The sequence below is a fragment of the Chiloscyllium plagiosum genome, chromosome 13 (genome assembly GCF_004010195.1).
Source record: "Chiloscyllium plagiosum isolate BGI_BamShark_2017 chromosome 13, ASM401019v2, whole genome shotgun sequence".
Lineage (NCBI taxonomy): Eukaryota > Metazoa > Chordata > Chondrichthyes > Orectolobiformes > Hemiscylliidae > Chiloscyllium > Chiloscyllium plagiosum.
The window spans coordinates 47,901,381-47,924,338 of record NC_057722.1 but is presented as its reverse complement, the minus strand read 5'-3'; the positions used below and the strand labels follow the sequence as shown (position 1 = coordinate 47,924,338).

Sequence of the window (22,958 nt, the reverse complement as noted above, 5' to 3'; positions counted from 1 at the left end):
CATGCAATTCTGGTCTCCTTCCTATCGGAAAGATGTTGTGAAACTTGAAAGGGTTCAGAAAAGATTTACAAGGATGTTGCCAGGGTTGGAGTATTTGAGCTACAGGGAGAGGCTGAACAGGCTGGGGCTGTTTTCTCTGGAGCGTCGGAGGCTGAGAGGTGACCTTATAAGGGTTTACAAAATTATGAGGGCATGGATAGGGTAAATCGGCAAAGTATTTTCCCTCAGGTCGGGGAGTCCAGAAGTAGAGGGCATAGGTTTAGGGTGAGAGGGGAAAGATATAAAAGAAACCTAAGGGACAATCTTTTCACGCAGAGGGTGGTACGTGTATGGAATGAGCTGCCAGAGGATGCCAGTGGTGGAGGCTGGTACAATTGCAACATTTAAAAGGCATTTGGATGGGTATATGAATAGGAAGGGTTTGGAGGGATATGATCCGGATGCTGGCAGGTGGGACTAGATTGGGTTGGGATATCTGGTCGGCATGGACGGGTTGGACCGAAGGATCTGTTTCCATGCTGTACATCTCTATGACTCTATGTTGCCTTGGTGTTCCTTGTCCCTGATCCGGATCAGAAAATGGGTAAAATTCAAAGTATAAACTCAACAAGTTCCAGCTCCCTATCACATTGTTTGAAACTAAAACCTAGACTTGATTGATATTCAGACTGTCCCAGTGTTTAGTAGGGTTGTTATCAGGAGTATTGGGCAACAGTAGAACATTCTATTGTGAATGGAGAAATGGAGCGTTCTGTCGTAAAATGACAAACCTCATCCTCCTGAAGCAAACTTTGTGGTCAAAGATCAACATTGCAAATTGCCTCTGACAAATCTATAGTCCAGGCAATTCTGTTTTTGCGCTCCCGTATGAAAGCACGTAGTCATTGAGAACTGAACACATTACAAGAATAAAGTAGCATTGTCAATAGCTCAACAATTTATAATTATAAAGTAAATTTAATGCAGTGGAAAATCCACAGCTACTTTATAGAAGCATTATGAAACATGATCTGACATTACCGTATAAGTGGATATTAGATTAGATGACCAAAAACTTGGTTTTAAGGAGTGTTTTAAAAGAAAGAGAAGAGGTAGAAAGGGAAGTGGCATAGTGGGCAAATGAGGTGCAATTATAATTCCGAATGCTCACTTCAGAAGCAGGGAAGGGCAGATATCTGAGGTGGTCACGAAGCTGATGGAAGTAACAGAGACAGGGAATGGTGAGGACATGGAGGGATCCAAAAAAATGGATGAAGATTTTAAAAGTGACTCAGCGTGACTAGGATTGACGAATACAGGTCAGCAAATACAGGGTGATAGGTGAACTGGATTTGGAACAAGTCAAGACACGCGTGGCGGTGTTTAGATTGACCTCAAGACCGCAGAAGGTAGAAAGTCATGTGCCAACAAAGGGTCCATTGAATTAGTTACCTCTAGTGGTAACAAAATCTTTACCAACAGATCACCCAAGACAGGATGAAGTTGCGTGATGTTAAGAAAGTAGAAACTGTAACCTTAGGGAAGGTGCAACATGTGGTCCAAAACTCACTTTGGGGTCAATTACAGTCTCAGAATTGTGAACAGACTGCTTTAACTGACTGCTGTCAGGGAAAGGACTGGAGTACATAGCAAGGAAGCAGGGATTGGTATGAGTATTAAAAACAATGATTTCAGTATTTCCAAAATCAATTGCAGGAAGTTTGTGATCACCCAGTATTATAGTCAGATAAACATTTTACAACTTTATCTGACAGTGGAAGAGTCAAAAAAAGTGAAGGTGAGGTAAAGCTGGGTGTAGTCATATCCTGCAAAACTAACTACTTCCAAATTAAGGCTTCAAGTGGCTGATTTTGGATGAGAAGTAGGAGCCTGGGATAGATCCTTGTCGATACCAGCGTCAATTGTGATAGAAGTGGAAGAGAAGTCATTTCAATATATATCGAACAGGAATTCAGAAATTTCACGTGGTTTGTTCCATCAAATGTATCAAAGCCAAATCGAATCAAAACAGGTTATGTGAATCCATGATTTAAAAACAATCAAGTACAGCAAGGTCAGATCAAAATAATTGACACATCAGCTATAGTCAAAACTGATCTATTTTTAGAATCAGCTGCATTTGTTCATTAATTGGTTGTTTTGGTTATTTTAAATGGAATCATCAGCTTTTCAACAGTCAGCACTAATGATGAGAGCAACCATTTCCAGTGCTGATGCTGCCACAGCTTGAAGTCAGCCATGGATAATTTTTTTTGAAGGTCTTACAGTGCTGAATAGCATCTCTTCGCTTGACATAGTGCTGTTGCAGCACTGTAGAAAATGTCTCTTTAAGTATGAAAATGATTTTCATGTGTGTAAGTATTTATTGAAATTGTTATCCCTTGAGCTCTAAAGAGAATCTTTTTGTGATAGATACAAATTTCTATCCAATTATGTGCCCTTCCACAGTTATTGAAATGTGTAATGTACCATTACAGCTGGGGTTGATGTAGATCGCAATCTGACAATCTACTTCAACTGTGCAACAATGGTGTACAACAATTTGGGGATTGAGAGCAACTGGCATTCTCAGATATTGTAAGAGTGTTTTCAGTATTTGTAGCTTTCTTAAATTTAGGAAGGTGTGGCATTTTCTTTTTAAATACCAGATTTTGTTTTTTACGTACGAAGACAATCTTTTTACACAAGGACAGACAAGTACAGTACATACAAGTAGACCATATGTCCACAGAACTTGGCAAAACTGATTTGATTATCTAAGCAGGACAGAATTTACATGGTTCTTCGTTTTAACCAATCTTGAATAATCTATTAGGCCACTTTGGTTGAAAGTAAATTCATTCTGAAAATGAGAAGTTGCTGAAGAATTATTGTCATAAAACTATTTATGGATGAAATAGGTTCTGTATTGTCTCCTGTTAATTCCAATTTGGATCCTCATAACTGAAAACACATATCCAGAGAAGGCCACTGACATTGCTCCCTAAGTGCAGAGCTCTGTCTCTTTATCTTCCTTTTGAGCTCAAAGGATGACATTTATATGATTTTGTACAAAGCTCTGAGTGAAGTAAGAAATCTGGATTAATTTTATTTGGACAATGCGGTTATATATTGATGATAATGGTTTGACCGCATGTCATTTCCTCACTTACCACTATAGATATTCGTACACGTTTCGACTTTCTGAACTCTGACAATGCCTGATTCTTTGATAGAAACATAGGATAATGTAGGTTATACATCTTATTTGTCATTATCAAGGTAGAAGCCCTACATTTGCTTCAAAGTTGATAAATATTGGTCAGTCAAAGATGCTTTCTTTTTTAACAGTTGAATTTTCCAAAGGTCTATTTCCCCTTAACCCTTTTCAGAGTGTCCCCCCAAAAGGCTGTACTTTCCTGAACTTCTCACGCCACTGAAAGCTAAGTCAGAATAAGACAGCATGTCACAATAGCGTCTTTTAGCCTTTCTGCCACAATTTATGTAAGATGACAGATATAGTACAAATATAGCAACACAGAACATATATTATATAATATAAACACAGCACATTGCATGAGGAGGAGTGAGGTTAGTTTTTAACTTGTCATTCAATAACTGCAGTCACAGAATAGAAAGCAGCATGAATTTATCAAGGCAGTACATTAATTCACAGTATTTTCAGCACTTCCTAAATTTTCAAATCAGGGGAAAATTTAAAGCAAAATCAAATGAATTCACATCTATTCATTAGAAATTTGTTAAACTATGATTTTAACAAGTCAACATTTTTGTAGTAGCCTTCCTACTCTGGTAACTTGTATTGTTTTATATGTAGATAATTAAAATCGGTGACTGCTTAATTGCAAAATAGAGTAATTAGAACAGAAATTGGTTCTCTTTTGTGTCTGTATTTTGAGCACAGACTAATTATTATCCTTTTCTCATATTGAAGAGGCACTACTGGTTTTACAAAACTAATATGACCAAGAAAGAGATAGAATTAAACCCATGTGGATGTATCTTTTCCATCTCCTATCGAATAAATTACATCATTAATTTTCAGTATGATGAAGAGATCATTCCCAAAAGCTTCACAAGATATTACACAATACTATGCAACTATCTGACTTAGCTTTCATTACCAGCAACATGACTAATTAACTCTCCACCGATTAAAGCACCATGGTTCGTTGGCATGGCAGATAAACTAGCTTATCTTAAATGTTAAATATTTTAAATATATATTTAATAAATAGTTAGGAGAGATTATATATGCTATAATGCATTAATTATCCACAAAGCAGTTCATAACTCCAGTGTACCAAAGAGATACTAACTACTGGTTAAATGTTCTTGTCATCCTACTTTTCATTTGATATTTATTATGTACAGAGATGTACTGGAGAAGGTGCAGTAACATTTTGCTGCAGTTCTGTTGAAAATTAATTAAGCAAATGTAATTGTTTGCTTGAGTTACATCAATGCTAATCTATAAACTGCAATTAACATTTATTATATTTGAGCATAGATTCAAATTATCAAACAAGCTAGAGGACTTGACCATGAACTGGAAAAGTTGATAGCAAGAATCTCTTCATGTATTACCAAATCCTGTTAAATAGGAGGGAACACACTCGCAAAACTTCTGGCAAAGCTTACTTCAAGAAATAAGGCACAAGGATTTGCTTAAAGCTCATTTTATCCTGGAAACTGTTTTCTTTGCTGGAGGGAAAGATACAATCCTTTCCAAAAAAGATTGATAGATGAAGCCTACTCTTTAATGCCTGCAGAGACGTATATGTGCTTTGAATAGTTAGCACAACTAGCAGAATTTAATATGGAGCAGAGATGATGATGATGATGGAGACACCTACCTCTCCTGGTTCATCCGTTGGGTTCACACAGAACAGGCTTTTCAGTGCAATTCCTGTTTGATCTAGAGGACCTGAAGAAAATAAATTCACATTTATTAAAAATTCCATTATGACAATTGAAATGAATGACCGCATTTTTAAAACCTGCATCTGTCTATATTAGCATGGGAAGCCAGCAAGTAAATCAATTCCCCCATTTTAAATGGTTCACTCATTTCCTCCAACCCACACTCTTAACAATAAATTGATTCATGCAGGGTAAGTATATTCATGTATTGTCAGTCTATACAACGACAACAGAGTATCATTATTAGATTAAAGGTTATGTTGAAACAAAACAGGAAATGTAATTATTTTGTATTTTACAGTTGAACCATCAGATTTCAATGACCTCTGCGGTAGTATTACTTAACACTGCTATAGATAGCTTTAGTTTACAATTAAGGTTGATGAACTGAACTCAGCAGAATTAAAACTGAGTGTACGTGCTCTTAAACAATGTCTAAAAGTAGCTACCTCAGAAAGCTACAATGATGGATGGTAACCATAAGCAACTTAAACAGAGCCATTTCCTACAGAATGATTAAAGGTGTGAATCAGTGTTCTCAGCAGCATCTCCTACACTGATTTGATAACTCATTCAGACATTTAATTATTCCTTTTCAAGGTGAATCTCTGCCTGGGAAGTCCAAGATGTTTATATGATAAAATATTGTACTAATTTCACAAAAGGAACCTTTTAAAACCATTGTGCAAATAAATTTTACACAATAAATCATCTTGACACTTTCCAAAATAAGGTTTAATGTTCACCTTTAAATGCAAACTTTGTTTGAGATGTCTACCTCCAAATCAGAAAATTTAACCTGTGGGGGAAAAAGATCAGGAAGGGCAAATGATGTTGCAAAAACATAACATGAACATTTATAAATGTAATTTTAGTTGAGGGAGGTATTGATTTGATGATATACATTGGATGGCTTTGAGCAAAGCTACCATGTACTGGTGGAGTATTTTGCAAATATTTTCATGAGACAACAGTATGCTGCAAATGTAACAAAAAACAAGGAAGCAGTAGCATTCTTGGATGGGATAGAAGTAGATAAAGAGGAAGTAGTTGAGAGGTTGGTCGTCTTCAGAGAGTAGAGACATTATCTCTACTGGGTTGCATCCGACATTACGAAGAGAAGCAAAAATGATGTTGTAGACCTTCTGAATATAATTTGACAAACGTCCTTGGAAAATGGGTTTTACCAGTGGATTGCAAATGTTTAGCTCAGCAACTAAGGGCCACTTTGCCTAACATTAATGTTTGGGACAATTTTACAAATATCGCCATAATCCCTCATATGTTTCATGCCAAATTATTCCCTATAAAATCTCACTCAGCATGCATCATGGATAGACCTGCAGACCTCAAAGGATACAGACCACTTGGAGCTGTCAATCAAACTGCAAAATGGCGAGGACACTACTGTACTAACAAATGGATAGATAAATGTGAGGTGTTGCATTTTGGTAAGACAACCCAGGGCAGGACTTACACAGTTATGGTAGAGCTTTGGGGAGTGTACAAAGAGACCTACGGGTACAGGTGCATAGTTCCTTGAAAGTTGAGTTGCAGGTATACTGGGTAGTGATGGCAACATTTGTTGTACCTTTATTGGTCAGTGCATTGAGTATAGGAGTTGGGAGATCATGTTGCAGCTGCACAGGACATTGGTGATGCCACGTTTAGAATAGGAAGGATATTGTTAAACTTGAAAAAAGTTCAGAAAAAATTTACAAGGATGTTGTTGGGATTGGGGGTTGTGAACTACAGGGAGAAGCTAAATAAGGTGATTTAAGGTGAGTGGGAAAGATTTAAAAGGCTCCTGAGGAGTAACTTTTTCACACAGAGGGTGGTACATGTATGGAATGAGCTGACAGTTTGGAAGTGGTGGAGGAGTGTACAATTACAACATTTAAAGGCACCTGGATAGGTATATGAATTGGAAGGGTTTGCAGGGATATGGGCCATATGCTGACAAATGGTTAGGATATCTGGTCGGCGTGGAGTAGTTGGACTGAAGGGTTTGTTTCCATGCTGTATAACTCTTTGATTCTATGATGGACAAAATGATGTTCTTCCTTGCTATATTATTTGATGATTCCATATCAGATAAAAAAAGGCCAAAAAATGACAAGTGATATGATTCAAATTAAAAAACAGATTAACAGTAATCTTTTAAATAATAATTGTTTCATTTGGTTTTCCGAAACTTTCTATGTCCCACAAAGCTTAAGGGTCACAATTCAAGCTGCATTCCTGGTCATCCAGAACCCAGAGTTGAGACCGAATGAATGTAACTCATCAGATTCCCTTCAGTGTTGACATCTCTTCTTGCTCCCACTAAAAGCACAGATCTTCAAAAGGAACCATTAAATGTAACTCCGGATATCAAACTATCTGATTTCAGTTATCTCCCTTGTGTATTTTTGACAGAGCATACTGCTTTGCCTGCATCCTTTGACCCAGAAAGAGAAATCTCAACAATCCTCGTCAAGTCATTCCAAGAAAGAAATGCTTTCCTTATTAAAATGTCAATGCATGGATCCAACACATGCGGAAAACAGAGCAAACTACATTTCTCTCACCAACCACCCCACAGTCCGCACACACACAGGTGTCCTGGATGATAAGGTATCGAAAAAGTATTGGTAAAGTTAAAACTCTGGACTGAATAATCTCGCTAGTTTAGGTCTTCAAACATAAGTGAAAGAAATGAACTTAACTTCATTAACCTTTCCACAGATGTTGCGTGACTCTTGGACTGGAGTGGCCCAGAATTTGATAACAGCAATTGAAATTTCTGCTAGGGCTGACTGGTTTTCCAAGAGTAATGCTGCTGGATTAGATGAAGGTCAAGGCAAAGAATCATCCTTGCTCTATACTATCACAGAGAATGTATAAGAATCAGCATGTCCAACTGTGACTGGCACATTGGAAAATTTGCCCTGCAGTACTTCCTTACTTTGCAGCATATGAGATAACCACATTATTGTGGAGCTTCTTTGAAAGCCGCTGAATAAAGGAAAATTAAAATCTTAAACTGCAAAGCAAATATCATCTTCATCCTTTATCTGTCGTTCCTACTTAACAGCACAAAAACAAGAAAAGGAGATCTTTCCTTTTTCCTTTCTCTACTAAGATGTTATTGTGACAGAAAAGTAGTTTTGTACTTTTCTACAACAGTATAATAATTGTAACAACTAAAAATAACAACAGTACATTCTATCCTTGCTGCTCTAACAGACTTGTAACTTTAAGTATTTACATACAGTAATCTAACAATAAAGGGGGTTGGTTTGTTCAGTTGGCTGGATAGCAGGTTTGCAATTCAGAGTGACACAAACAGCTGGGCTCAATTCCTGCACCAGCTAAGGTCACCATGAAGATCCTGCCTCTGACCTCACCCTATGCCTGAAGTGTGGTGATCCTGAGTTAAATTCACCAACAGTTGCCACTCCCTAATGAGAGAGAGTGCAACCCCATTGTCCTCTGGGATTATGGCAATGGTATTTACTTCATTTGACAATATAATAATTTTAGAACTAGCTAGAGAAATCATTAAAATTTGGCTCTTATCTCAAACCTTTACTGATTTTATTTCAAACATCCAGTATCTGCAATATTTTAGTTTTATTTTATTGTTAAATAGAGAATATTGGTTTAAATCTTAATAGGTTTCTTTATCATTCACTCTTACCTTTCAATGAATGCTAAAACCAATTTAACAAAAAATTTGTACAGACATAAACACAGAAAATGCTGGAAATATTCAGCAAGTCTGGGAGCTTCGATGAAGAGAGGAAGACAGTTAATGCTTCAATTCGATTACCTTCCATCTGAACTATTGCAGCCACACACACTTAGCACTTCAGTACTAGGTGGCTTTGTATGTTAGTCTTATCCTGAAATGAAAAATGTTGTAAGCATTCACCAAGTAAAAAAGGTATCCTCAAAGTACAAAAGGGAATATTGATTTTTAATTGACATTTATTAATGTGCTTCTTTTCAAATGACTGGGCTAACTAAATGATCTCGCTATGATGATGGAGCAAAAGCACAATTTTAAAGTTCATTGTTGGCATGGGATGTCAAAATACATGATGATTCAAAGGGATCTGGAGAGCCTCAGCTGTTGAGCTAATGCTGTTTAATGCAAATAAATGAATGTCGTGTACGCAGATACAAATCAAATTAACTATGATTACAAGATGCACGGCTGAACTTTGATGGAGGTTATTCATGAGAAAGATATCAAATTGATTGCAGATCTGTATTTGCAAAAGCAGTCTAATGGTGTCATGTGCCAGGCAAAAGAATAGATCTGCGGTCTGGTTTCCTAGATAGTTAAGAATGCAAAGCCTTAAGGACAGAGTAAAGAGCTCACAAAAAGTGAAAGTAATTATCTTTGCAGAGTGCGATGAAGCAAAACAAATTTTACTTGCATTATTAGAAGGTATGAGCACTGGTTCAAGGATGAAGTTCCAAGATGGCGGCAGCGGCAATGTAGGCAGCAGTTTGGGTCCATGACTCCAGACCCGCTACTTCCTCTGTTCTTTCCTTAGCCTTTTTGTGTTTTCTTTCTCTTTATCTTCTTCTTGGCAGTGGTGGCGGAGATGACACCGTGGAGGAATGTGGCCAAAAAAGGATTCTTGGTGAGATGGTGACTTAGCCTGGCCTGGCAGCAGAGCAAGGGACTCCTAGTTGTGGTATGTCTAGAAGGGGACTCCAGGCATCAGCAAGGCAGTAGCAGTGGAGCCACAGACTCCTGGTTACAGTGGGCCTGGGGTGGGGACTCCTCGTTATCAGCAAGGCAAGTGTGGGTCCAACATGGGACCCAAATTTGGTGAGGTGGGCCCAGTGATGAAGAGAATACACCTGAAGAGTGGTTACTCTGATGTAGGTGTGTCCAGTGCCACAGCGAAGAGGCTGAAGTGCATGTGTTGTTGGTCAGCCTGCTCAGGGCTCAGGGCGGAGGCAGCAGAACAAAGACTGACTCACTTTCAGCTCTATCTTTCTGTTCTTTGTATTCTTAAACTATTCAAAATGGCACCGGATTGTGGTGACAGTTGAAGCTTTTCATTGTATTTTACAATGTTGTTCATTATCCAGTACAAGTAACAATAAATCATCAGTCATTCATTCAAGTATTAACCATGTGTAATAAACATTAAGAGGGAAAACAGAAAACCTTTTCAGTTTTAGATGCTCTACATTCCAAATGCACATGTTAAGAAAAGAACAAAGACAAATGGTGTGACTGATATCTGTTAGGCAAAGTGCAGTCATAATCCCAAATGTAAGGAATATATTTATAATTTTATCATACATCATACACAAAGGAAATCTTCCCATCTGGATTTAAATCAATGCCATTGGCTTGTTTCTGTATTATTTGGACCACTGTTCTATAGAGTGATGGCCACAAACTGCTAAATGTGGACTTGAACTAGACTTTTATATAATAAACTTGAATGATGGGAAGTAATGTAACAAAAAAACTATCAAAATGGGGGAGAAAATATGTATTCCTTCTTGCCATCCTCTGCATGAATTTAATTCCAAAGGAAGATTGCTAGGTAGAAAGCTTGGCTAGGTCTGCTGGCCTATGTTCATCCTGGGTGGGGAGAGGAATGTGGTAGTTAAGTTTTGTACAGGAGCGGTACTGAGACCCTGACTGTTGGACTCATGGCCTAACTTGCTGCAAAAATAATGCAGAGCATAAGGCAATAGGTTCAGGAAATCATTTCAAGCAAGATGATGGTGCACTGCAGCATGGAAGGAAGAGGTATTTCTGCATAACAATGTAAAGATTAAATGAATTTTTAATTGCTGCACTGATATGTTCAGCTATTGTGCTCTCATGCAGCTTAACAAGTTAGATCAAACCTTGCCTAGTCCAGTCACTTTTTGCTGTATTTGATGACTTGATGCAAACAATACAAGCATTTGGTTCAGATTTCAAAAGCAAGCTAAAACTACAAGGCAGCATAGCTCAGTTCCCTTAAGAGAAAAATACTAATCTGCTTAACAGGCAACTAGCATTATTAAATGTAAGAGGTGTGCATAGTGGTCTCAACCTTTTAACAACCCCAAGACCTAATAAAGGATCTAGGATTGTATCACTCAGAAAAACAATGAGTTAAATGTAAGTGGAGGAGCCCTGAAAATAAGAAAGGAAGTAAAGTTGAATTATTGGAAGAGAATCTCAATTGTAGGGGAAGAGAGTTAGCTTTAAGAAACCACTAAAGGGATCTCCATTGTGTACATAGTTATTACGTACACGTTAATTTTTTTTTGAAACAGAGGAGAGAATGTTAGGTCTGTATATTGTTTAAAAAGGGAACAAGGTAAGTTTTCCAATGTAGGAGTACAGATACTTCAAAGCAATCTGCTCAGGTATGTTTTGACATCTCTGGAGCAGGTAGGAGCTGAAGCCAAACTTTCAAGAGTCCTCCAAGAGAAGAACAAGCCTACTGAAATTTAGAGATAGGTTGTAATTGGATCTTCATAAAAGAGGGGACAGAGCAAAGAATGGCAAAGTACTACTGCAAATTTGATGTATTCTTTGGAAGGAGTGGTAAGCTTGATTAGGATGAAAAAAATATGTTCAGTACCTTTATGAGCTTGATTCATTTCAGTCAAAAGAGCCTAACCTAATCAGAGAACAGCAGTACACAGCAACATAAGAAATAGAGCAGGAGTCAGCCATTCAGTTGTTTAAACCTGCCCCACCTTTCAAGATGATGGCTGCTCTGCACCAGGCCTCAACTCTTCTATACCATGCCAGCTTCTCATAGACCTCAACTTACCGATATTTCAAATATCTACTTTTCCCACTTTAAATATTTTGAGCATTTAATCCAGTTACTTCTTAGCTTGTTCCAGAGTTTGTTCTCTCTCTATTCTTAAGTACGTTGTATGTATTAAGAGATTCTTGACATTTGTCTAAAATTTATACATCTCTGGCTTGAATTTTGCTCCCTTGTCTGTTGTAATAGTTTAACGTGCCAGAACATCATAGTTTCCTCAAGCTGTCTTATATACATTCATGTTCTTCTCTTAATTACTCATTTCAAAACTGAAAAACAAGTTTTTTCTCATCATTCAGGTAATTGGGATCACGTTCACTGGCTGGTCATATTGCTCTCTGTTGCACCATGAAATAATTTGTTTTATCTTGATCCATAATAGGATTCAAGAGTATGGGTATCAAGATCCTGATAAATACTCCCTGCCAGTAACACTCATGAATCTCACTATCATCCAGGTCAAAACTTGATTGGTCCCACAATTTGAAACTTGTGAACCCGCTGTCAGTGATGCACAATGGCTGCAATATGTGCCATCTGCAAAGCACACTGCAGCAACTCACCAAAGCTTGATAACACCTCCCACAGTTGAAATTTCCACCCTTGAGAAGGATAAAGGCACAAGGCACAAGAGAACACCATCACTTGCAAGCGTCCCTTCAAATCATATCCTAATTGAAAATATATCATCTTTTTACATTCTTAAAAGCATTATAGCAATATCTTCATCATATGGACTACGGCAATTCACTGCTTCCTTCTGAGGGATAAACAACAATCACTGACCTTGCTAGCAGAGCCCACATCCCATAACTTAAATAAACGTTTTAAAAACCTAATTCAGACGTCATTATAATGGGAAGAAGTTGGCATTACTTTAATGCTATTGAGAGTGTTATTTGGGGATATATATGTATTGACAAACTAAGCTCTGTGCCAATAAACAGGGGAAAATTAAGACTTTGATATGCTTTCAGCTGGGATGAGTTAACATTTCAGATTTGCACAGAAGTGCATTTCACTGTATTACCTTTTAAACAATTTGACATTTAAATTATCTCTCTAAACACATTACAGAATCATCTGGCAGTCACCTAAAATGTTATAGCTGCCTGTACAGCTGCAATATTATGATTTGATTGAACAGCAAATCATCTGAAAATTTATTAAATTTTGTTTGAAAGGTTGTGCAGAATAAGAGCTACATTTACATTAGGTATTACAAAGCAGACAAATCAACTGATAAAATTTGATTTTACATTTTTTGAAGTCCCAAATTTGACATTACAGCAAAGCATTCTGTGGCTGGAAAATTAACATTAACAAAATTTAATTTGAGCAATTATATTATCCGACTTGTTTTCTTCAATATGTTAAGTGATATTGCAGTTGCAAATAAAAGTGGTACCAGAAGAAATTCTGATTTGGTAATCGTAATATGACTTTATATAACAAACCATCCATGCCCAATCATGCATTGCCTATTGTAAGTAGCCCCTTCTGATCCTACATTATTAAGTTTTGTTTCCTAATGTGATTCTGGAAAAGGTAATAGAAGGGCAGCAATGATGAGCCCTTTGGCATGAGATCATTGAGCTATGAAGATAGACAATCATGCTGTGAGTGAATTGATGATGCAGGAAATAAAAGTCCCAAGTAAGCATATGGCAATGCAGAGAAGAGAAGGTGAATTTTATTACACAGTTAAAAGAACGTTCAGTACCATGGAGATACTGGTGATTACTAGCGGATCTGAAATGGAAGAGTGAAATTTAAGCCAACATGCATGTGGAACAATTCAGAGCTTATAACCGCTGATGTAAAGAGATGCATTGGGTAATCTCTCCCTTCATTTAAATTAACATCATTTTTTAGAGTCATAGAGTCGTACAGCACAGAAACATTTTGTTTGACTTTGGCTCTGAATTTAATTATTCTTCAAATTTTCACTCACATCTTACATTTATTTGTTTTTTTTAACATCTCTTTTTATCCCGTGCACTTTTCTCTCTATATCTCTGAGAATGGAAGTTAATATCTGGTACAAGTCCACCAATGCTGATAACTGTAGTACAATTCTTCCTGCATTGCCTCATGTAAAGACTCATTCATGTATACGAGGCAGTCCATCTCCTTGACAATACCAGTTTCCACATAAAAACTTCTGAAATATCTCACTTTATCCCGAAGTTAAAGATTCCCCGCTAAATTGCTGGACAAGACCTTCAACCACATTTGTCCCATTTCCATTTTTTCTTCACATAAATTTTAGGCGCACCCCATCCTTTAATCTATGCTATGGTCTCCACTGTGCTCACTTTCCATCCCGCCAGCCTCTATATTTGCATTCAACAGTTCATTTTCTTGCCATTTCTACCACCTTATAATTTCATAACCTAACATAATTTCATTCTCCAACCTCTGCAGGTCACTTGATTCACTCTAACACTTGTTCCATCTTCTCTGCTTCCTCAGGTACCTTCATAAGTAAGGTGAGGATTAATGCTGCCTGACCTATTGAATATTTCCAGAAATATCTGCTTATGTTGAAGTTAGACAATACCTCTGGCTTTGTCACTGCAAACAGAGACTTAGTGGAGATCTGTTGTAGCTATTTAATGTTGAAGACTTGGAAAGCAAGCAATATCTGAGGTGATTGACTTGGGCAGAAATGGTGTCTGCAAACATAAATCAATAAAGAGAGACAGACAGTTGTCAAACTGTGGAACAGCATTCCTTAGAAATTCCAGGATTTCATACACCTCCATGCCTACTATCTGAAGCTGAACTAAACGATTTGCCATTTCAAACTTCTATTTGAGTCTGAGTTGAGTTACTAATTCTGTATCTTCACTATTGTTTAATCTGTCTACTTCCACATCGCAAAAGACATCTTTCCCAAACTTGCCTCAACCCATTACTGTTGAAACCTTCCTCCACTTATTTTTGTTAACTCTAGCCTCAACAGTTCCAATTCTTTCCAAAGCAGCTTCCCATAATCTTCCACCTGAAAACTTGACATTATCAAAACATTGCTGCTCCTGGCCTAATTGTCCCCCTACACCCCTCACAGTCCATCAGCTGAGAACTCACTGACTACACTGGCCCCAAGTTAGGTAACAACTCCAATTTACATTTCCCATCCTTTTTTTCAAATCTTATATGGTTTCACCCCTCCCTATCTTTAATTGTCTCCAACCCTAAACCCTCTGAGATACATATGCATCTTCATTGCTGTTCAATTTGTGAGCATCCTGATTTTAAGTGTGCCACATGTTACCTGTGTCTGAAGATAGAGTCATAGAAATGTACAGCAAGGAAACTGACCCTTCGGTCCAACTTGTCCATGCTGACCAGATATCCTAAATAACTCTAGTCCCATTTGCCAACATTTGGCCCATATCCCTCTAAATCCTTCCTATTCATATACCTAGGAGAAAGTGAGGACTGAAGATGCTGGAGATCAGAGCTGAAAATGTGTTGCTGGAAAAGCGCAGCCCGAAGGGCTCATGCCCAAAACGTCGATTCTCCTACTCCTTGGATGCTGCCTGACCTGCTGCGCATTTCCAGCAACACATTTTCAGCTCTATTCATATACCTATCCAGGTGCTTTTAAATGTTGTAATTGGACCAGTCTCCATCACTTCCTCTGGCAACTCATTCCATACCTGTACTCCTTTGTGTGAAAAAGTTGCCCCTTTTAAATTCTTTCCCTCTCACCTTAAACCTATGCCCTCTAGTTTTGGACTTCCCTACCCTGGTGAAATGGCTACATATCCTATTCAAGCCCTTCATGATTTTGTAAACCTCTGTAAAATCACCCCTCAGAGAAAAATAGTCCCAATCTAGTCAGCCTCTCCCTACAGCTCAAATCCTCCAAACCTGGCAAATTCCTTGTAATCCTTTTCTGAACAGATGCCTGAACCTTTTTGTTATGAAATTTCTTCCCTAAATTTCGCAGATTCTTTCTGTGTCTGTTCTCCTTTAAAACCATTCTCCCTGACCACGATTTTCATCTTCTCATCAAATATTCTTTATTTGCTGGAGTACTACATTTTGTCTCATAAAGCTCCTATGAACCATGTTTTACTATGCTAAAGGCACCACATAAGTGCAGCTTGGTATATCCCTTTGCAGTCTTCAGTTAAAGCAGGTTTAGAGGGTGTGAACTAGCCATGCAGTCATCAGTCAAGATTTTAAAGTAAAAACCGAAAGAACTGTAAATCCAAAACAAAACCAGAAGCTGCTGGCAAAGCTCAGCAGGTCTGGTAGCCCCTGTAGAGAGTAGTCAGAGTTAATGTTTTGGGTCAAGTGACCCTTCCTCAGAATTTTAAGATTTTAAAGTAATGGATTCTTATCATATTTCAGGATTTCCACTCCTACGTCCACATTTAAAGTAAAAACTTGTCATGCTGTCTTTCAACCATGTTATGGGCGGCACGGTGGCACAGTGGTTAGCACTGCTGCCTCACAGCGCCGGAGACCTGGTTCAATTCCTGCCTCAGGCGACCGACTGTGTGGAGTTTGCACATTCTCCCCGTGTCAGCGTGGGTTTCCTCCGGGTGCTCCGGTTTCCTCCCACAGTCCAAAGATGTGCAGGTCAGGTGAATTGGCCATACTAAATTGCCCGTAGTGTTAGGTAAAGGGGTAAATGTTGAGGAATGGGTGGGTGGCGCTTCGGCGGGTCGGTGTGGACTTGTTGGGCTGAAGGGCCTGTTTCCACACTGTAATGTAATCTAATCTAATCATGTTGCAGTGCTTTAAACTAGGTGTAGAATGTGAATGTATCTCAACACACTTTGTTTAAACAGTTTCTTTTAAAATTGTGCACCTAGGAGTTCTAATAGACAGTGTTGAACAGAAGTATGCATAGATATAATTCTTTTAACACATAGTCTTATTCTGCATTGATGTTCGAGCAGTGGCTTTCAAAATGGCCAAAAACAGGTTAAACATTTTAAGCAGAGTTAAGCTCACAGAAAATGTCTTCCAGGTTGAATATGACATTATTGAACTCAACGTCAAATTTTTGAATGCGACCTAGTTAACTGGTGTACACCAGTGTAATGAATATTTTTGCATAATTTCTCACATGATGTAGAGCATAGCAGTTTGTGTTACTGTAGGTATACACCACCCGAAAGAGCAGACCTTTGGATTTTTCCTGAAGTGCTAAAAAGCTAAGGAACTGTTTCTATGGAAACAGAATGTTCGCTGAGAACTTCTTCGTTTCTACTCACTGTGTGTCATGTTTTATGCTTACCTGTTCCTGATGCAATATCATGAGAACTGCTTGGAACTCGTTTTAATGCTGGTTTCAATGGCTTCTGTGATCCATTTCGAGTTGGAGAAAATGACGACTCCTCAGTACCAACCTTTGTAGAAACAAAATTAGGTGTGTCAGAAATGCATGTATTAATAAGTGATACCTTATTATTGATACCTTATAGATATTGATTCAAAATACTGTTCATTTTCATACATATAGTCACCCAACTGAGAGGTTAACATAGACATAATTTAAATGATACTAACATCACATTGCTAAATTCAAAATGTTACAGTATATTGCAACAACACAGCAAGTGAAACGTATTCAGAACCTAAAACTGTTGAAATATGGTAAATAATGGGAAACATAAATCCAGAAAGCATAACATTTTTTTGTAGGCTGAGTATTTAGCTTGATGATGGTGTCCTCATTGACTAATATTCCAGAGGCCCAGAGTACTGTATGGGGGCAGGTTTTGTAATGGCTAACTACTGAAGCGAGTGCAATCTAAAGACTGTCAAACGTACATAAATGTCCTGCTAAGGACAAGTACATTTTATTTTGAAAGGAGATAAATTGAGAAATCCAGAGTACTTAATAAGACAATAAAGCTACAAGATTCCATAGTTTTGAACAAATAATAATATATTTTACTATAATTTTTCTGCTTTGAGCTACAAACTGAAGTGGCGTTGAACACTTCTCTACAGTTAAGATACCAAGAGAGTTTTGAAAAATTCAAGTAGTGCCCAGTTTTAGCAGCATAACACAATGTTCTTGTTGCAGCAGTGAGACTGATACATTGAGTCAGAGTGGCACCAGGAATTTTGGATATTAAACAAAGTATACCTGACAACAGATTGATCGAAAAACAGTTTACCACAGATTTATTAATGCAGTACAACCAGAGACATCAAGAGCCTATGACGATAAGACATCTCTCTCACGTGGGTGAAAAGACAACCAAACCAAAATGTTTAAAAGGAAGAATTCTAACAAGACAAAACATAGGTCCACTGGATCAACTTTCGAATCAAAGAATGACCATCACTTTATAGAAAACAACATGTGATAATTGCTGAAAATAAAAGGAACGGAGATAATCGGGGCGGGGCATGGTGGCTCAGTGGTTAGCACTGCTGCCTCACAGACCAGGGATCCAGGTTCAATTCCAGCCTTGGAATGTGAAATTTGCACATTCTCCCCGTGTCTGCGTGGGTTTCCTCCGGGTGCTCTGGTTTCCTCCCATAGTCCAAAGATGTGCAGGTCAGGTGAATTGGCCATTCTAACTTGCCCATAGTGTTAGGTGCATTAGTCAGGAGGAAATGGGTGTGGGTGGGTTACTCTTCGGAGGGTCGGTGTGGACTTGTTGGGCCGAAGGGTCTGTTTCCACACCGTAGGGAATCTAATCTCAGTGTATTTTTAACTTATTGTGGTTTGAACTTTTGATCTTCAGAATTCAGTTCCATGCTGATAGTTTTTCCAATCATAATGTGTATGTAATACGTCTGTCTTTTATGTGTCTTATTGGTGAGTAAGTATGTGTGTGCATTTGGGTTTTTAAATGATGTATAGTTTAAAGCACACAGTAGTAGATCAGTGATCCTTTCTTTTCTCTGGCATTTGAGAAAGCGAAGTGTACAGTAAATTGCTTTTTCCCTGGATAGCAGTTAGTGAGACAAATTGGTCACCTTGATGGTCTATACTTACATTTTATCTACTTTGTGATGGCTTGTGGAACAGTGCTGCATGATTATCACCACATATCAAATATCAAATGCAATCAAGACCGATTGCTCAGATTTTTCAGCAACTTCCCAGATGCTAATTGGCATAGTGGGCCATTAAATCAAAAAATTCTTCCCTTCCTAAATGGTGGTGGTTAGCACTGTTGCCTCACAGTACCAGGGACCTGGGTTTGACTCCACCCTTAGGTGGCTGTGTGGAGTTTGCATGTTTCTCCCTGTGTCTGCATGGATTTCCTCCCACAGTCCAAAGATGTACAAGTTATGTGGATTGGCCATGCTAAATTACCCACAGTGTAGAGGGATGTGCAGGCTAGATGGATTAGCCATGGGAAATGTAGGGTTATAGGGTGGGGTGTGAGTCTTGGTGGGATGCTCTTTAGAGGGTCAGCATATGCGTGGAGGAAACCCAGGCTGAATGGCCTGCTTCCGCATTATATGGATTCTATGATACATCAGAAGAGCTGGAGGAAATTGGTCAATCTCCCAGGGACTAACTGATCCAGAAACAAACAGTTATTCAAATACTAATCTAAGAACAAACATAGTTGACCAACCAGCCGAGGGCCAACCAGCAAAAGATTTCATTGGGCTTCCTAGACTTATAGTAGAACCCAGGCAGAAGAAAGAATTCAGTGATATTATTTCTATGACATAAGACAGCTTCTTCATTTTATCAACAGAGGAAGTCAGAGACTTGACAGGACTGGTGGAAAAGTTCAATTCCTTGTCTAAAACAGAACAGTCAATTTCAGTGACAAAGAAAGAACTAGGTGAGCAACAATCTTTCAGTAACATGACTGAGTGACTGAAATGCCTCCTTTGCCAATCAAATAATCATAGAGGGCAAAAGATGATATGCAGTCTGATGAATAACTTGAGTGAGATAAGCTGCAATATGAATAAATGTATGCCAGACCAACAACAACAAATTCAGGACATAAACAATAAAGCTTGGTTTAACCATCCAGCATGTTGCAAAAGAAGAGAATGCCTCTTCAAGTCAGAATAATATTGTTTGGTTCAGAAATCTAGGCTACTACAAGGAAGACAGTATTTGTTTCAACACAGTTGTTTAACGGATGGTTGCACAATTATAAAGTTCTCCAGATGCTGTTATGGAGCAAATGCCAGAGTTTCAGGGAAGAACTCCTGTGCAAAAATACTTCAGGAGGTTAAAGATCCTACAGAGTCATAGAAATGGACAGCACAGAAACAGACACTTTGGTCCAACTCATCCCTGCTGACCAGACATCTTAAATTAATCTAGTCCCATCTGCCAGCATTTGGCCCATATCCCTCTAAACCCTTCCTATTCATTAACCTATTCAGGTACCTTTTAAATGTTGTAACTGTACCAGCCTTTACCACTTCCTATGGCAGGTCATTCCATACACCTTCTATGCACCAACTTCTATTTAAGTTTTAGATTCCCTACAATGTGGAAACAGGCCCTTCGGCCCAACCAGACCACACCGACCCTCCAAAGAGCAACCCACCCAGACCCATTTCCCTCTGACTAATGCACCTAACACTATGGGCAATCTAGCATGGCCAATTCACCTGACCTGCACATCTTTGGGCTGTGGGAGGAAACCGGAGCACCCGGAGGAAACCCACGCAGACACTGGGAGAATGTGCAAACTCCACACAGACAGTCACCCAAGGCTGGAATCGAACCCGGGTCTCTGGTGCTGTGAGGCAGCAGTGCTAACCACTGAGCCACTGTGCTGCCCTATCTATGTGAAGAAGTTGCCCCTTAGGTCCCTTTTATGTCTTTCCCCTCTCAGTCTAAACCTATGCCCTCTTGTTTTGGACTCTCCCACCTTGGGAAAAAGACCTTGTCTATTTACCTTATCCATGCACCTTATGATTTTATAAATCTCTATAAGGTCACCCCTCATCCAGGGAAAAAAGCCCCAGCCTACTCAGCCTCTCTTAACAGCTCAAACCCTTCAGCCCCAGCAACATCCTTCTAAATCTTTACTGCACCCTTTCAAATTTAACAACATCTTTCCTATAGCAGGGAGACAAGAATTGAATGCAGTATTCTAAAAGTGCCCTAACCAATGTCCTGCACAGTCTCTGGATAAGGTAATGGCCCAAAAACGTTTGAAATGAATATCCTCTCCCCGAAGGATAGTCAAGAGATAAAAATTCCTCTGATGGAGAAATGATCCATGAATTAGAACCAAGGTCAACAGTCCTCAAGCGAATGATGTACTATTCTTCCACTGCTGGAGAGTGCATTCTGGGAAAATTGTGAAGTACCCAGAATGCTTGGCCTTGTGAAATCAAAAACCTGGATGGAAATGGAGTTGCGGTAAATGTCATGTAGTTGTCATATACGCATTGTATATAGTATTTAACAATGGAGAAATGCTTCAAGGGTATTTTGTGTTTTTATTATATTGTGTTCCACCTCTCTGAGGATGTCTCACACATAGTCAGATGGTGAAGACTGTGAGTTCTACACTAGCCTTTGTAGGGAACATATGTATTCTGTTCAGCCACTTGGATTCCTAGTAACTACCTGACTTATAATGCAGCTGCACTTATTGCTATCATGTGATAAACCATCTTGTTAATTAAGAACAGTGACTCTCCTCAGAAGCCTCTACAGTTGTGTATCCTCTGCTACTGGTCATTGGACAAACCCTAGACGAAAGTATAGAGGGATTGGGAGCTGAGAAAATTACTTGAATACTTTGCTCGAGGTCAGTCCCACCCCTCAGATTAAGAAATTCAAATTTGATCTGTAATCAGGAGGGTGTGACTGCAGGTGAGGTTATAGGGACCCAGGAATGAGGCTCTGCAACTGCCAAACAGATACAAGGTTCTTGCAAGCTGTGTGGATGAGAATGAGAACTGCAGAGAAAGTGAGTGAAGTGACCACTGCACCTCAGTGCAGGGAGCCAATCAAGTTGGATAGGGGTGCATGGAAATAGGAATACAGTTAGGGTTTGGGAAATCCAATAGCAGGATAGGCAATGTTTTCTGCAGCTGTGAGCATGAGGCTGCCTATCCATTGCCAGAGTTAAGGACTTCTTCTTGGGGCAGGAACTTGGAGTGGGGGAGGAGCGATCTAATTGCATCCACATTGGTAGCAAAGACATTGAGAGATCTGGAAAGAAGGGTGTGCTGAAAGAATTTGAACAGTTCAGATTAAATTTAAAAAGCAGAGCTTCCGAGGTAAAATTCTCAGATTTACGACCTGATCCACAGGCAAAGTGTCAGAGGGTAATGACATCAAGGATTTATATGTGTGGCTCAAATAGTGGTGTGGGAGGAAGGTGATTCCATGCATGGTACAAGTTCTGGAGTTAAAGGTAGCTGTTCCAATGGGATGGGTTTCACTTGAAACATGTTGGAACCACGGTCTGGAAAAATTGAATAACTTGAGCTGTAGAGAGGGATTTAAACTCAGTAGAGGTGAGGAGGGTTTTGGAGAAGAGATACACAATAATATCCAGAGCAGGATAGGAAGGAACAGAATGTACAAACATTAAAAAAGAGCAAATAGGGTCAAAGGGAGAAAAAAAAGGTAAAAAGGTAATATTATTATCTCTTCATTTAAATGCAGAGTGTTTGGAACAAAATAAATGAATTAATGGCACAAATATAAGTTAGTGGGAATGATCTTATAGCCATTATGGAGACATGGTTCAATAGATGTGGAGCTGGAAAGGTACGGCAGGTCAGACACCATCTGAGCAGGAAAATCAGCGTTTTGGGCCGAGACCCTTTGTTAGGCCGGGGAGGTAGAGGGAGACCAGATATATAGAGGGAGGGGCTGGGGGAAGGGTTGATGGGATGGTGATAGTTGGATGCAGATAGGGGGTTACCATTCTATCTACCTTATCCACAGCCCCACCCCCTCTCTCTACATACTTCTGGGGTCCCCTCACTCACCTCTCCCCACCCCTGATTGGCCTGAAATAATGGCTTTCCTGCTCCTCGGATGCTGTCTGATCTGCTGTGCTTTTCCAGCTTCACATCTACTGACTCTGGCTTCCAGCATCTGCATTCCTTACTGTCTCCTAGTCATGGAGACACGGTTACTAGGAGATCAAAACCGAGAACTACATATTAGATTAGATTAGATTACATTACAGTGTGGAAACAGGCCCTTCGGCCCAACAAGTCCACACCGACCCGCCGAAGCGCAACCTACCCATACCCCTACATTTACCCCTATACCTAACACTACGGGCAATTTAGCAT

General features: G+C 39.1%; 1 protein-coding gene across 2 annotated transcripts in view; it reads right to left on the bottom strand.

The window, feature by feature from the left end:
- The window catches only part of clcn2c (chloride channel 2c), a 611,909-nt gene that overhangs the window by 57,522 nt on the left and 531,429 nt on the right, over positions 1–22,958 (bottom strand). For both annotated transcript variants that reach the window (XM_043702310.1, XM_043702311.1), the window contains 2 exons: positions 16,981–17,092; positions 4,857–4,927 (listed from right to left, as the gene is read on the bottom strand). In XM_043702310.1, coding sequence (XP_043558245.1) covers positions 4,857–4,927; positions 16,981–17,092 — 183 coding nt within the window. The remainder of the gene's footprint in view (positions 1–4,856; positions 4,928–16,980; positions 17,093–22,958) is intronic.